At 43.9% G+C, this 15,163-nt stretch overlaps 1 protein-coding gene across 3 annotated transcripts in view; it reads right to left on the reverse strand.

Annotated features, from left to right (window-relative positions):
- Positions 1-15,163, reverse strand: part of PRDM10 (PR/SET domain 10) — a 103,574-nt gene that overhangs the window by 10,655 nt on the left and 77,756 nt on the right. For all 3 annotated transcript variants that reach the window (XM_058687315.1, XM_058687317.1, XM_058687316.1), the window contains 7 exons: positions 14,074-14,229; positions 7,814-7,993; positions 6,780-6,890; positions 5,625-5,825; positions 4,805-4,948; positions 4,242-4,412; positions 2,136-2,276 (listed from right to left, as the gene is read on the reverse strand). In XM_058687315.1, coding sequence (XP_058543298.1) covers positions 2,136-2,276; positions 4,242-4,412; positions 4,805-4,948; positions 5,625-5,825; positions 6,780-6,890; positions 7,814-7,993; positions 14,074-14,229 — 1,104 coding nt within the window. The remainder of the gene's footprint in view (positions 1-2,135; positions 2,277-4,241; positions 4,413-4,804; positions 4,949-5,624; positions 5,826-6,779; positions 6,891-7,813; positions 7,994-14,073; positions 14,230-15,163) is intronic.

The raw sequence follows: 15,163 nt of genomic DNA on the forward strand, positions 1-15,163 counted from the left end.
CCCTTATAGGTGACATGTTGGGAACCAGAGTCCCCCATTCCCTGTGGAAACAGCCCTGTACCCACTTCCAGGGCTGCACAAGTGTCTTCCCTGGGTCTGTCATCCTGCAAGGGTCCTATCTTTTGGATACAGGCTCTGTTAATGGTATTTGGGCACGTGGAACCAAGGGGGTGGCCACTGGATCCCCATTTGCAAGAATGTGGAAGAAGCTGAGACGTGTGGGTCAGAGTATCTATGTGGGTACACAGAAGGCCCTGTGAGGTGCAGGCTGGAGGCTGCATGAGAAGAAAGGGAGAGTTGTCTTGGGGAAGGCTGTCCCCGTGCCACCATATTCTTGAAAAGGAACTCACAGGAGTCCCTCCAGCCTCTTTGAGAAACTTAGTGGTGTGATGCTGGGGGTGGGGGGGAGGGAGGTTGGGCCCTTTGTGGACAGAGGCAGCCTATCTGGGACTGGGAGAAGTAAGTAACAGAAACCTCGCGGTGGCTGGACCTCACACTAGAGGGAGGGGAGAGGCCGTCAGATGGCAAGAGGCACAGCCTCCCACCGCCAACGGCCCTCAGTAAACAGGAAGGCAGAGAAAGTAGGTGTTTATCCTATAGATTTCTGCAGCAATTCAAAGGAGCCAGCAAAGGAGGGAAGAAATCCTTTCTCCCACTTCTTCCCACCCCAGCAAGGCAACTGCCAGTGCCACCCACGCATTTGGCAGAAATGCAAGCAATTTAGAATTGGCTCTATCCATGTGATTTAGAATCAATTATTACTTTACACATACTTTTCAATTTTGTTATTATGAAAGTATATGTATATATCAAGTTGGAAAACAGAACATTTTTTAAGTTTTTATTTAAATTCCAGTTAGTTAACATAGCATGTAATCTTACTTTCAGATGGACAAGTGATTCAACACATCCATACAACACCTGGTACTCATCACAAGTGCCCTCCTTAGTCCCCATCCCTTATTTCACCCATCTCCTCACCCACCTTCCCTCTGTCACCATCACATTGTTCTCTATAATTAAGAGTCTGTTTCTTGGTTTGCCTCTGTCTCTTTTTTTTCCCCTTTGCTTGCTTTGTTTCTTTAGTTCTACATATGAGAGAAATCATAAGCTATCTGTCTTTCTCCGACGGACTTACTTCACTCAGCATAATACTCTGTAGCTCCATCCATGTCGTTGCAAAGAACATATTTTATTTAACGGTCTGTCAGCGTGATTTAAAACTTTTAATTACCTAGGCACATGGCATGCGAAACCAGTGGATATCAGAGATGGGACTACATGCATCCTTTCTGGTTCAGATACCTTCACTTCATATCCTGTTTCTTTCTTTTTTTCTCTTAAGTTTATCTTTGCTTATTTTGAGAGAGAAATAGACAGGAAGCAGGGAAGGAGCAGAGGCAGAAGGAGACAGAATCCCAAGTAGGCTCTGTACTGTCAGCACAGAGCCCAATGTGGGGCTTGAACTCATGAACTGTGAGATCATGACCTGAGCCAAAATCAAGAGTCAGATGCTTAACCTACTGAGCCACTCAGGTGCCCCACCTCCAGTTTTATTTTATTTTTTAATTTTATTAATTTTATTTATTTTTTTAATGTTTATTTTTGAGAGACAGAGACAGAGACAGAGACAGAGCGTGAGCAGGGGAGGAGCAGAGAGAGAGGGAGACACAGAATCTGAAGCAGGCTCCAGGCTCTGAGCTGTCAGCACAGTGGCCGACGCAGGGCTCGAACTCACAAACGGCAAGATCATGACGTGAGCCGAAGTCAGACCCTTAACCAACTAAGCCACCCAGGTGCCCCCCCCAAACCTCCAGTTTTAATATTGGCATTGTGGACACACTTGCTTTCAGTGATTAGCTTCCCCTGACCAAACGGAGCCCCGTGATTTTACATCCTAGAGACTTTGCTTCCTATTCTAAAGGACTGTCCGATAGCATCCAATTGCTAAGGTATTTCTTGAATTTTGGTGAGGAAGGTGACTTTGTGGAGTCTTATTGTGTCTGAATGACAGAGTCTTGTTATTGAAAAAGCAGAGCTACATCCATTCAAAAAATATTTATTAACACCTTACCCTTTGCATGAAACTTTCCTAGGCTGTGTTACCCCCCCGGGTGAACAGTCGGAGAGCGTACCTGGGATGACGACGAAGCAGGGGCAGTGGGCTCTGTGACTTGGATGTGCTGCACCTGGATGGCATGCTGGGCGTAGGTCTGAGGATCGTGGAGCTGGCCGACATCCACGGTGGACTGCTGAGACTGGTGAGGGGATGTGGCCTGGAGGGAGAACCAGATGCATATTGATGGAGAGTAAGGGAGATCCTTCCAGAGAAGATACTCAGCTAGGACAATATTCCAGCAGAAGAGCAGATGGAACTCGACAGCCTAGCCTCACTCCCAGAAAGCCCATACCTGAGCCAAGCTGGTAAATGTTAGAAAAGAAGACAGTTGGGTTTTTTTTTAATGTTTATTTATTTATTTTTGAGACACAGAGGTGAGTGGGGGAGGGGCAGAGAGAGAGAGAGAGAGAGAGAGAAGGAGTAAGAGAGAATCTCAAGCAGGCTCCACACTGTCAGCACAGAGCCTTATGCGGGGCTCGAACTCACAAACCGTGAGATCATGACTTGAGCCAAAATCAAGAGTCAGACCCTTAACTGACTGAGCTACCTAAGTGGTCCAGAAAAGAAGACAGTTTTAAAAATTATGCTTATGTGGGGTGCCTGGGTAGCTCAGTTGGTTGAGAGTCCAACTCTTGATTTCAGCTCAGGTCATGATCCCAGGGTCATGGGATCAGGCCCCACATTGGGCTCTGTGCTGAGCGTGGAGCCTGCCTGTGACTCTCTCTCTGTCCCTCCTCTGCTCACGTGCATGCACTCTCTAAATAAATAAATTAATAAATATTATGCTTATAAAACAGAAGCCACTAACACTAACTCTAGAAAAGAAGGAGATAGAAGGAATACAGCTCCTTATAAAAAGCTGGAATGAGAAGCTCTCAGGAATCAAGTCTTTTTCCATTAAGCTTCAATTAAATTTTTTTTTTTTTAAACGTTTTTTATTTATTTTTGGGACAGAGAGAGACAGAGCATGAACGGGGGAGGGGCAGAGAGAGAGGGAGACACAGAATCGGAAACAGGCTCCAGGCTCCGAGCCATCAGCCCAGAGCCTGACGCGGGGCTCGAACTCACGGACCGCGAGATCGTGACCTGGCTGAAGTCGGACGCTTAACCGACTGCGCCACCCAGGCGCCCCTAAGCTTCAATTAAATTTAATGACCTACCCTTGATCAGTTAAAAGAGATCAAACAAGAGAGTTTGCTTTTAGCTTTTGTCACTATTGACCCACTATAATAGTGTTTCCTAACCTTTTATGTATCCCAGACATCTCTGAAAACCTGGCTACAGTACAGTCCCCTTTTCTAGAATAATGTACATATGCATCATATTCTACAGGCAACTTCAGGGATTCAAAGGTTCCTCCAAAGGCTGAAGTTAAGAACCTTCCCAAAGGGAAAAAAAGGTCAAGAACAGTCAATGACAGTAGCAACTCCCCATTTCCCACTCTGATATTAATTCTAAACTTTCAGAGACCAAATGATTTCAAAGCAACAAGTTTGTTCATTTGTGCCTTGAGTATACTTCCTCAGCATAATTAAGTAAAACAATAGTTTAGGGAGGATTCCTTCTTCTAGCTCCCTAATTAGTGAGAATGAGCTACTAATCGTCTGATAGAAGGAACACAGTTATACCTCTGTAGTAATAAGATATTGACCGACACTCAAAACTCACAATTACTCTTCACAACCTCCCACTCATGTTAGTTGTTCGATGCCCACATAGGGACTTATCAAACTGGTTCCTCACCACATAGTCAACTTTGGTGCTCAAGGGTCTGGAAGAGGCTCCGAAAGAGTTCATATGGTACTGTCCTGCAATGGCACGGGATTACAGCATACACTCGAGCCTAAAATCTCTACACTGCTATTGAGAGGAATCTCTTACACTGCTGAGTCCAGAGCCCTCTATAGCTGGCGGGGGGGGGGGGGGGGGGGGGGGGGAGGGGGACGGGGGGACGGGGAGGGGTTTACGAATGCCTTAGACTCAGAACTTAGGTGCACAAGCACATTCCGTCGGGTCCAGTCCCAGCTCTGAGAGTTGGGTGCTTGTGATGGCCCGCCTGCCATATTGGCTAGTGGCAACATGGCATGCATGAAGGTAAAGAGAAGCAAGTGTGACACGGTACCGGAGCTACTTGCACCACCTGCAGCTGTATATGCTGCGGTTGCTGAAGACCAGATGTAGACTGTGACACAGGAATATACTGAATTCTCTGGTAGTCCCCTTGCGGCGTCCGGTAATCTGTTGTTAACGTCTGGGACAGCTCTGTCATGGCTTGGGTCAGGAGGTCTGTTGTCTAGAAAAGTCACCAAAAAACACATTAGCTGGTAACACTCCTGCTTGTACAAACTAGCCCTGAGCTCAGATAGGAAAAAATCCAAAGGTGAGAAGATGCTGGAAGATTACCTATATATCTGTATCTATCTCTCTGTGTCAGGCCCAATGGAGTTACCCTCTCGCCACAGAGGAGCAGCACTGAATATTTCTTGCTATCCCTTGTACAGAGAGCTTTGGAAAGCATCGACTAGGAGACCAACCAACCATAAGCATAATGCCCTGTGCAGAAAACTGAAGGAAAATGGGCTACATTTGCAGCCAATTAAATAGCAAGATAAACACAAGCTGTGGTAATGGAAGCTGTGATAGGCACTGAAGGAGGTGAGGTGCCCTCCTCGGTCACACACTTACCACCACGGTCTCTCCAGTGGCACTGTCTGTGGTTAACACAGCTGGGGTAGCACTGATCACGGCTGTTGTCAGTGGTGTATGTAAGGTGTTAGGGAGCTGGGCATACTCCGGATGCTTCTTTCGAATGTGTTGTACCATCTTGGTCTGAAAAATTACGGCAAAAGCAAGAATAATTACTAGAATTTGTTGTTTTCCACCCTTCTCAAATGTAAACCCTCCAAAGATTCCTAAGGTCTTTAATGCCTTAAAAAAACAACAACAACAAAAAAATAGAGTGATGCTGACGCCACGCCTGTTCCTCCCAAAGCAGCACAACAGTATGAAAGAGAAAAAGAAAGAGGCTGAAAAGAAATTGAAGATTCATGTGACCCCCACAATGTCAAGCAAGGTCAGAATACCTCATAGCATCCCCTAATCCACCAATATGTACAGCAATCAATCACAACCTCCCCCCAACCAAGAATGACCCCTTTTCAAGATCTATCACATAAGTTCCTATGTAGTGTTCCTGTAAGCCTGAGCTCATAAAATATGATCATAGAATATTCAAATATGAGACCCTCCGCAGACCAAGGGAAGAGGAAACCAATCGAGTGCTCGGCCTATGTATGAGATGCATTAACTGGGGAAATTCCACTATTCTCTTCTCATTTTGGACTTGCGGTCCCTATTCTCAGGAAGCAGCTCCTTAGCCATCTGACCTAGGAAAACAACTCCGTTAATGCCCCATCAATTCAGAGCAAGTGAATCGCCACCTTCTCTTAAGAGATTCCTTGAATAATGACCTTGATTCAGATGCAGTCAAAGCCTTTCCCCATACCTTGCTGCTGTACTGTTTGGAGCAGTGAGGGCAGCAGACGGGAGGGGTGGCGATCGTGCCAGTGAGCTGGGTGTGGGTGCTCAGCATGGGGTCTGGTTCTCCAGGGCCAGCTGGACGGAGTTTGCGAATGCTTGGTGGGAGCTCAGCCCCTGGATGGTTCTTCAGAATATGGGCTTTTCGCTTGCTGGCACTTTTATAAACCTGCAAATTCAAATGCTCCACCATGAAAGCGGTATGCGGTTCCACTTTCTTACTTAAAGCAAACTAACGGTTCCACTGTTAGGTATGAGAAATGAGAAAAAGCATTCATGTAGCCCAAAATAAAATGTATTAACAGATATATTAAAGGATAATAAGGATATAACCTAAATAAATAAAATAAGAACATAATATAGATATGCTAAGTATCTTCTTGGAATTTATATATCTAAGATAGTAATAATAAAAATACGCTTTACCCTAAAGTTTAAGAGATGGTTACATAATCACAGAAAAAGGATTGTTTCAAAGGCCCATTCATCCCATTTTGCCTTTCTGCAAAAGCTCCCATATGTTTACTAGTACTAGATGCCAAAGAATCCTCCAAAATGGCAAGTCTAATAGCGACTAGTACCTGAAATGATGAATCTACACTTTAGAAAGCTTCCCAGTTTTAAGCTGACACAACTACATTGTATAAGGGAACAATATTGCAATGGAACAATACGTGTATATTCTGTCTTTCTGTAACTGCACAAAAGAATGAAATAGTACAAAGAGTCTTCCATTGCAAAACTTCTCTACATCCTACTCAATCTTCTAGAAATCCAAAACCTGTATATTTTACAAGGAGGATGATGAACATCTTCACTTTGGAGCTTAGGAATTTGAAATGAATTCATATACTAAGCTCCTGGTAAGCCTCTACCTTTATAACAAAAATCACAGAATGAAGGAAAAGTGTTAAACACAAAGTCAACTAATGCTTCAGAAAAAGAAAAAAAAAAAATTGGCTTAAAATGAGGCTGCGCTTCTAGCCCTTTCTCATCTGAATGGAAAACTACCGAGAGACAGGGAACCATCTGTTAAGAGTAACTGCAAGATCCGAGTATGTATTTATACATGCAGACACATGGGCTCTGCACAGGGCTCCCAGAGAGACACGTTGCCTTTTACCTTATCACAATACTGACAAAAGTAATCGCGGTTGGGTTTTATGATGGGCAGAGTTAACTCTGGCACCTCTTCTATCTTCATGTCTGGGTGCCTCTTTGATAAGTGATTTACCTAAAGAGGGGAAGAAGCAAATGAGAAAAAGAGAGCCCATTACAGACAGACACTAACCAAACGCTCCTGGTCTAGACTGCTGGAAGTTGGCATTCTCTGAAGCAGTGCCCCAAAACAATAGGGCATGTGGCCAGAACCAGCACTGCCAGGCCCATCTGACACCAAGCCTTAACAGTCACCGTTGACGGGAGCTAACAGTAATTCAGCAAATTACTGAAGGGGAATTGGGTCACTGCAGATTCCATTAACACTCTGACTGGAAGACCCGCTGATGGAAAATTGAAAATTACACTGGCACGAATTTCGTTGTTGAATTCTCCTGATGCAAACCTGTCTTTCATTGTTTAGTGCCCTAGCCTTACTGAGGACACTGAATGAGATGCAAACTCAGGTTCTAAGTTGTAAATAATGCCCTATGCCTCTAGCTGCCAGCAGAAATATATTCTGCCAAAACCGTAATGAGGTCCAAATGAATTGAGGGCAGTGAACTGGCTACCCTAATGTGTCTGCTAACCTGGGTTCACATACCCAGCTTTGAGGGGCAGTTTCCTTTTAGTGTCGTATCACATCTGGAAAAGGGAGCAGTTGGAGACAAGGAAAGACCTCACCAGAAAATATGTTCAGGAACACAAAAGAGAAGAGGGAAATAAAGTATAAGAGCAGAGATTGAGAAGGGTGAAGGCAAAGAAAACTAGTAATGAAAAGTGACAAAAAAAGACCTCTCCCAAGAGGTCACCAGAAATGAGCTGCGGCAAAGGAGGGCAGGGGGGCCTGGAAAGGAGAGAACCCCATTGGGCATTATGCACTTCCGGCTTCTCCCCAAACCACGGACAGAACCTACTGACCAATCTCGTACAGGATACTGCACAGAAGCCAGCCCCATAAACAGAAATAGGTGGATCTGGAAGCCGTTTGGCACTGACCAGCATGCCCCGTCTCCGGAAGCCCATCATACACAGGCGGCACTTGAACGTGAAGCTGTCGTAGTCTGTGGACGTGATACGAGGCTTGAACGTCTTGGAGCGGCTGATGCGGTCGGCTTTCTTGGCCTCTCTCTCAGGATTATGCATCCTCTGCATATGTTCCCGTAGTTTGTCTTTTCGCTATTTAGAGGGAAGTTTTGAAAAGGCAGGGGAGTGGGGAGCAGGGGTAGAAAAGCTTTCAACGAAAGGATTAAAAAAAGCAATACAAGTTCCTAGTAAGCACAACCTGCCATGATGCACCTGAGTTGCTAGGGTGCTGGAGGGTACAAGGACATGAAAAATGACCGGGGATTACTCTGTCCACTAGCAAGTAAGTGTGTCCCACTGAGCCTTGGTCTCTGAGAAGAAGGACTTCACGTGTATGTGGAAGAGATCAAAGGATAATGGAGTAGGTTTGGTATTACGAACCACAAGGTAAATTGATAATGGATGATAAGTAATACTAGATCTACAAAGCCACATGAATGCTCAATTCCCACACATTTTAGCAAATGTTATGATATTCTTCTAAATCCCACATAAATTTAAGAATTTCTCATTTTGTGGATTTAGAGGTTCAAGTAAACAATTCCATGGCCCACTGTGGATGGAGCATTACGGTCTAGGTCACAGATCTTAGTTTGATGACCTCATCTAGTGATACGGGTTGATATGAGTCCATAGAGAGAAAATCAGGCAGAGCCCATCCTGAGTAAAAACGAATTCAAACAAATGCCAGCTCCCTTATCCAGCATGGCTCTCTTCTCTTACACATATGATTAAACTGTTACTGGTCTTACAAAGGTTTGTTTTTTTTTTAATGTTTATTTATTTTTGAGAGACAGACAGAGACAGAGTGCAAGCAGGGACAGGGCAGAGAGAGAGGGAGACACAGAATCTGTGTCTCCCTCCAGGCTCCGAGCTGACAGCACAGAGCCCGACATGGAGCTCGAACCCATGAACCACAAGATCATGATCTGAGTCAAGGCTGGACATCCAACCGACTGAGCCACCCAGGCGCCCTGGTCTTATAAAGATTTTGATCCTGCTCACCAGAACAGTCCTCCCCACGTTTCCGTATAGGGACTTTTATTTAACCACTGCATTTTTCAGTGCATTTAACAAGTATTTCTTGAGTGCCCACCACGTATCAGGAACCACGCTGAATTCAGATTTCCAAAGCTCAGCACCCCTCACCTACCTCTCCCTTCTGCACGACACCCAGCTGCTCTTTCCTCCTACTGCCACCCACCTAATTCCTGGAAAGCCCAGGAGAGAATTTGAGAGTCTCCTTATTTGCAGTAAAGTCTTGATTACAAACCCCGCCCTAAATAACAGTATTTATCTTTAGTGTCTTTAGATACAGTGATCAAAGTCACCGCCTCAGACTTCTGTTACATTTCTATATTCACCAATTTCCCCCACCTATTCCCTTTAAACAAGCCAATTTGTTTTTACTGAATCACTGCCTAAGTCCAAAAGCCTACTAATAGTACTTCTCTGTGCTCTGCATGCAGAGACAGACATGTTTGCCGAAGGACAAATCTCAGCAAGGCTTTTCCATCCTAACAGCCCTAACACCAATCCATTACGCCCCTACTCTCTCCTCCTGCCTAAATCTTGCTGCCAGATCACCAACTTTCCCAAACACCTAGCCTCCCAAGCTACAAATCCCAAGCCCTCGTTGTCTAACCATCAGCCTTTCATCCAGACACAAAGTCCTACCAATTCTCCCTCAGACATTTGTTTTGAATAGGGGTCCTCTTCTCCGTGCCCACTGCCTGTGTCTTAGTTCAGCCCAGCTTTAAAATGCCTCTGGGGTGTCTTTATCCCTCTCTCCCTCCCTCCTCCTCCTGTCCCTTTCTCTAGCAGGCTAACTCTTCCCCACCCTTTCATGAATTCAAGGGTCACCTTATTTATGAAGTCTCTCCTACACCCGGAGTCAGAGCTCATCCTCATGGCATTTTATTCTTTTCTTTATTACAGTAGCAGTAATAATTTTTTTAAGTGCTATTGATTTAAGTAATCTCTATATCTGACACGGGGCTCGAATTAAGACTCTGAGATCAAGAGTCACATGCTCCTCAGACTAAGCCATCCAGGTGTCCCTCTAATCTTCTCTTTAAACTGAGAGTTCCTGAGGCGTCTGGGTGGCTCAGTCAGTTAAGTGTCCAATTTTCAGCTCAGGACATGATCTCACGGTTTATGGGTTCAAGCCCCTGCATCAAGCCCTCTGCTGTCAGCGCAGAGCCCGCTTTGGATCCTCTGTCCCCCTCTCTCTGCCCCTCCCCCACCTGCACCTTCTCAAAAACAAATAACCATTAAAAAAAATTTTATAAGAAAAGAAAAAAACCGGGGTGCCTGGGTGGCTCAGTTGGTTAAGCGACTGACTTCAGCTCAGGTCATGATCTCACAGTTTGTGAGTTCAAGCCCCACATTGGGCTCTGTGCTGACAGCTCAGAGGCTGGAGCCTGCTTCAGATTCTCTGTCTCCCCCTCTCTCTGCCCCTCCCCTGCTCATGTTCTGTATCTCTCTCTCTCAATAATAAATAAACATTAAAAAGAATTTAAAGAAAGAAAGAGAGAAAGAAAGAAAGAAAGAAAGAAAGAAAGAAAGAAAGAAAGAAAGAAAGAAAGAAAGAAAGAAAGAAAGAAAGAAAGAAAGAAAGAAAGAAAGAAAGAAAGAAAGACAGACAAACCCTGAGAGCTCCTAAAAGCCAGAAGGTCCTGCCTTGTCTTTACACGTGTTGCCCTCATGGAGCGTGTAGTAGGACAATTACAACTCAGTATAAGTGCTATGACAAGGTTATAAGTAAAGGGTCCTAGGGGAACACACAGGAGAAGCAGAAGCACTTCAGCCAGTGGAGGGGAGGACAGCAAGAAACGCCTCTACGAAGTGCCATCAGCTGGGTGGAATGATGAGAGAGTCGGAAAGTATATTTCAAGCAGGGGTGGGGTGTAAAGGAGAGCAGATGCAAAGCCTCCAGGAGAGGCAGCATGCCACACTTAAGCAAAGCACACAGTTCAGTAGAACAGAGTACAAAGTGGAAGGGGGAAATGCAGAGGTAACTGGGAGCCAGATTCTGTTTTTAACCAGAGGGTAGGGGTGCTTGGGTGGCTCAGTCAGTTAAGTGGACAACTTTTTGATTTCGGCTCAGGTCATGATCTCACAGTTCATGGAATCGATCCCTGCATCAGGCTCTGCTTGGGATTCTCTCTCCTCCTCTCTGTCTGCCCCCCACCCTGCTGCTTGCACACGAGCACACACACACACACACACACACACACACACACTCTGTCTCTCTCTCTCTCTCTCTCCCTCTCTCTCTCCCTCAAAATAAATAAACATGTAAAAAAAAAACCACTAGAGTTTATTATTTTTTTATTGTAATTCATTGGCGGGGGGAGGGGCAGAGAGAGTGGGAGACAGAGGATCTGAAGCAGGCTCCGTGCTGACAGCAGAGAACCCAATGCAGGGCTGGAACTCACAAACTGTGAGACCATCACCTGAGCTGAAGCTGGACATTCAATCAACTAAGCCACCCAGGCGCCCGAAAAAAACACTAGAGTTTAAATGACACACAAGGTTACATTAGTTTCAAGTGTACAATTTAGTGATTTGACAACTCTGTATATTCTGTTATGGGAGCCAAATCTTGTGGTGACTTTTTTAAATTAAGTAAACTTTATACCCAACATGGGGCTTGAACACATAACCCTGAGATCAAGAGTTGCATACCCCACTGACTGAACCTTCCAGGTGCCTTGTGGTGACTTTTAAGTGATAAGAACTTAGGAATCTATCTAGGTGGCTATTAAAATTAAAGGGTTTTGGGGCACCCAGGTGGCTCAGTTGGTTAAGTGTCAAACTCTTGATTTTGGCTCAGGTCATGATCTCATGGTTTGTGGAATCAAGCCCCGTGTCAGGCTCTGTGCTGACAGCATGGAGCCTGCTTGGGATTCTCTCTCTCTCTCTCTCTCTCTCTCTCTCTCTCACTCTCTCTCTGCTCCTTGCCTACTCGGGCATACTCTCAATTTCTCTCTCCCAAAATAAATAAATAAACTTTAAGAACATTAATTAAAATTAAAGGGTTTTTCTGAAGGGACATGGCATCAGATTTGTTCTCTAGAAAAATAACTCACTATAGTCTGAAAAATGGGTTGTAGGTACATTGTGCTTTTATAATGTGTCAATCTGACTAAAGGGAACTAACTACATTTACACGGATCCCCTTCCCAGTGTGGTTCCCAGTTAGTCTTAGCTAAGAAAGAGGCTCGCGCCAGACTGCAAGGTGGAAATGAAGCAGCGGCCATGAGGCTGTGGGTCAGATGCAGGACAGCCTCACTCACCCTTGTTGTCTCCCACTAGGCCACCAGCCCTCTTCCTGGGAGCAGGTGTCACTGGCCAGTCCGCGTTCACTAACACAGGCAGCACCAGCCTCCCACGGACAGCACCAGCTCTCTTTCCTGAGCCTGGTGCAGGTGCCTGGGTTCCCAGACTCCCAGGTAAATTCCCATTATCTACACAGACCAGGGCTTCAGAAGGGTGCCTTAGTGACTCTTCTCTGATCCTCCAACTTTTCCTGCCAGACTCTTACTTCTCTTCTTCTATAATGAAGTTCTTATTCCCATAAGAAAATCCTTTACTGCACAACTCTAGTGGGTTTGCTTCTCTGATTGAACCCTGTGTAATACACTGGGTGAAGGTAAAGGAGAACATGAAAGTAGCAAGGTGTTTTACCTGCATGGTGTGAAAATAACATCTGGCACAAAAGAGATTATGAAAAAATATGGAATGGATAGGATGGATGGATGGCCAACCGGTTAACATCATAAGACAGGGATCCTTCCTTTTACATATACTGTTGGTGTTGTTTTTTGATTCAGAAACAACAACAAAAAATACTAGGCCCATTTACACCCTTCACATTAGTTCTAAACCATGCTACTGTATACTGAAAGCTATCAGGATTATATTCCACAATACATCAACTTAAACTCTGAAAATTACTCCCTATTTCTCTTTAATGTCTACACATTCTATGTAATACAACTTTTTCAAATTAGTTTTTCCTTCCTGCATCCACTTCTGATTCTTTTCATTTCTATGACAGCATGACATACAACCACATTACTGGAGTTTCTCTATTGAATGCAAACCATCTGATTTCCCAACGAAGAACACTTTATTATTTCCACATTTACTTGTTTAATTCTTTTTTTAAATTTTTTTTTCAACGTTTTTTATTTATTTTTGGGACAGAGAGAGACAGAGCATGAACGGGGGAGGGGCAGAGAGAGAGGGAGGCACAGAAGCGGAAACAGGCTCCAGGCTCTGAGCCATCAGCCCAGAGCCCGACACGGGGCTCGAACTCACGGACCGCGAGATCGTGACCTGGCTGAAGTCGGACGCTTAACCGACTGCGCCACCCAGGCGCCCCTACTTGTTTAATTCTTATCTGATTCTCCTGTAGGTTTTTCCTTTGCTTCTTCTAAATTCCAGGCAGGTAACTGATACTTATTATGTCTCATTTTATTTTTAAAAAAATTTTTAATGTTTATTTATTTGAGAGCAAGTGAGCAAATGGGGGAGGGGCAGAGGGAAAGGGAGAGGAGAAAGAGAATCCCAAGCAAGCTTGCTTAGTGCAAAGCCCAATGCAGGGCTCGATCCCACAACCCTGGGATCATGACCTGAGCCAAAATCAAGAGTCGGACACTCAACCAACTAAGCTACCCAGGCACCCCGATTATGTCTTATTTTAATCCTTGGAGTCATTACCATTCCCCTAAAGTTGTCTAAGCCATTCAGTGTTCTACAGATTTCCCACCTCCCTTAGATGAGAGTCCTACGACTTTCAGGGCTCAATTACCAGGCTCTAATACTTCATAAGTGCTCAATAAAAATCTCTTGATTTGGTAAGTAAATGTATTGTTCTCTTAGGAATTCCTCAATAGCAACTTAGTTCTGTTCATTATGCATTTAGATCTTTTAAGGAGATGTGGTATTACTCTATTCAGCAATTTGAATTAATTATTTGGAGAAATTAAGGTGAGTTTTTTTCCTTAATTTTATAATAATAACTAAGTCAAACATGAGACATAAAATGCATTTCAAGTTCAGTTCTTTGTAAGTAGGTGATTAACTGATGAAATGAACAGGCCTTAGCTTGACATAATTTCAGCAGCATGAGAACTACCTTAGGCTGTTCCCTGCTTACGTACCTTGAATTGCTTTCCACATGTGGAACACAGGAAATCTTTGCGGTCCGAATGTCGGAGCATGTGGAGACGCAGTTTGTCAGGACGACAGAAGGCCTTGTCGCACTCTGTACACTGGTAGATCTTTTCCGAGTGGAAGCTTCGCACGTGCTTTTTCACCTGGCAGTTAGAAGACACGAAAGAGTCAGAGGACTCAAGCACCAAATGAAATGGCAAAAGGTGGCTTATCAACACTAGAGGGAGCCAAACGCATTACCATGGATTTTCATCAACCTGGCGGTGTAATCCAATCAGATGTGATTGATAATTGGCCTCAATCACACATAGTATCCCTGTCACAAAGAAACAGAACAAGTAGCCAGAAAGCCTTACAAATCTTAACCTGAATTTGAAGAAGAGGAAGAAAGAGTACTTGCTTAGTCAAAGCCCCGATCACATAAGACCCATTTTTCCTTCTCTCTCTTTAAGATTAAAAGCAGAGTTCCTTTGGATTTAAATGAATCTTGCTAAAAATTATCTGCAGAAAGATAAAGAAATAATTCTTTCTCACTTTTTCCTGCCTCCAACATGTACAGAAGCAATTTAGCCCCTTTTAGTAATTGGTCCTTTTACATCTATTAAATCACGTTCTGAAGAATAAAGACATGAATTGGATGACATAAAATATATTATGCATTTATGAGAAAAATACAATCACCAGCATCATTTCTCCTTAATTGAGACTTATTCCCTATACTTTTAGATAACTTAAATAAAGGAATATGACCTCTGAACTCTCTTAGCCATAAATATCCAATGAATGAGAGTTGTGAATGAGAGCTAAGTAGTCATATCTAGGTATTTCTGTAAGACATTTTGCTTCGTTGTTTTTGAGTCTCTTTTGCCATTAGATTCTGCCTTAAGCCACTTGCTAATTGCTTGTGTGAAGTGATAAAATTACCAAGAGTCCCAACACTAATAAAACTATGATCTTTTATTTGGGTAATTTTTTTAAAAGAGAATATTTTTCATTAGATATTTATATTTAATTACTCATTGACTAGCATAGAACTAGCATATCATCACTTGAAGTCCAAATGAAATCATGAATATT

Source organism: Neofelis nebulosa, chromosome 10 (genome assembly GCF_028018385.1).
Source record: "Neofelis nebulosa isolate mNeoNeb1 chromosome 10, mNeoNeb1.pri, whole genome shotgun sequence".
Taxonomy (NCBI): domain Eukaryota; kingdom Metazoa; phylum Chordata; class Mammalia; order Carnivora; family Felidae; genus Neofelis; species Neofelis nebulosa.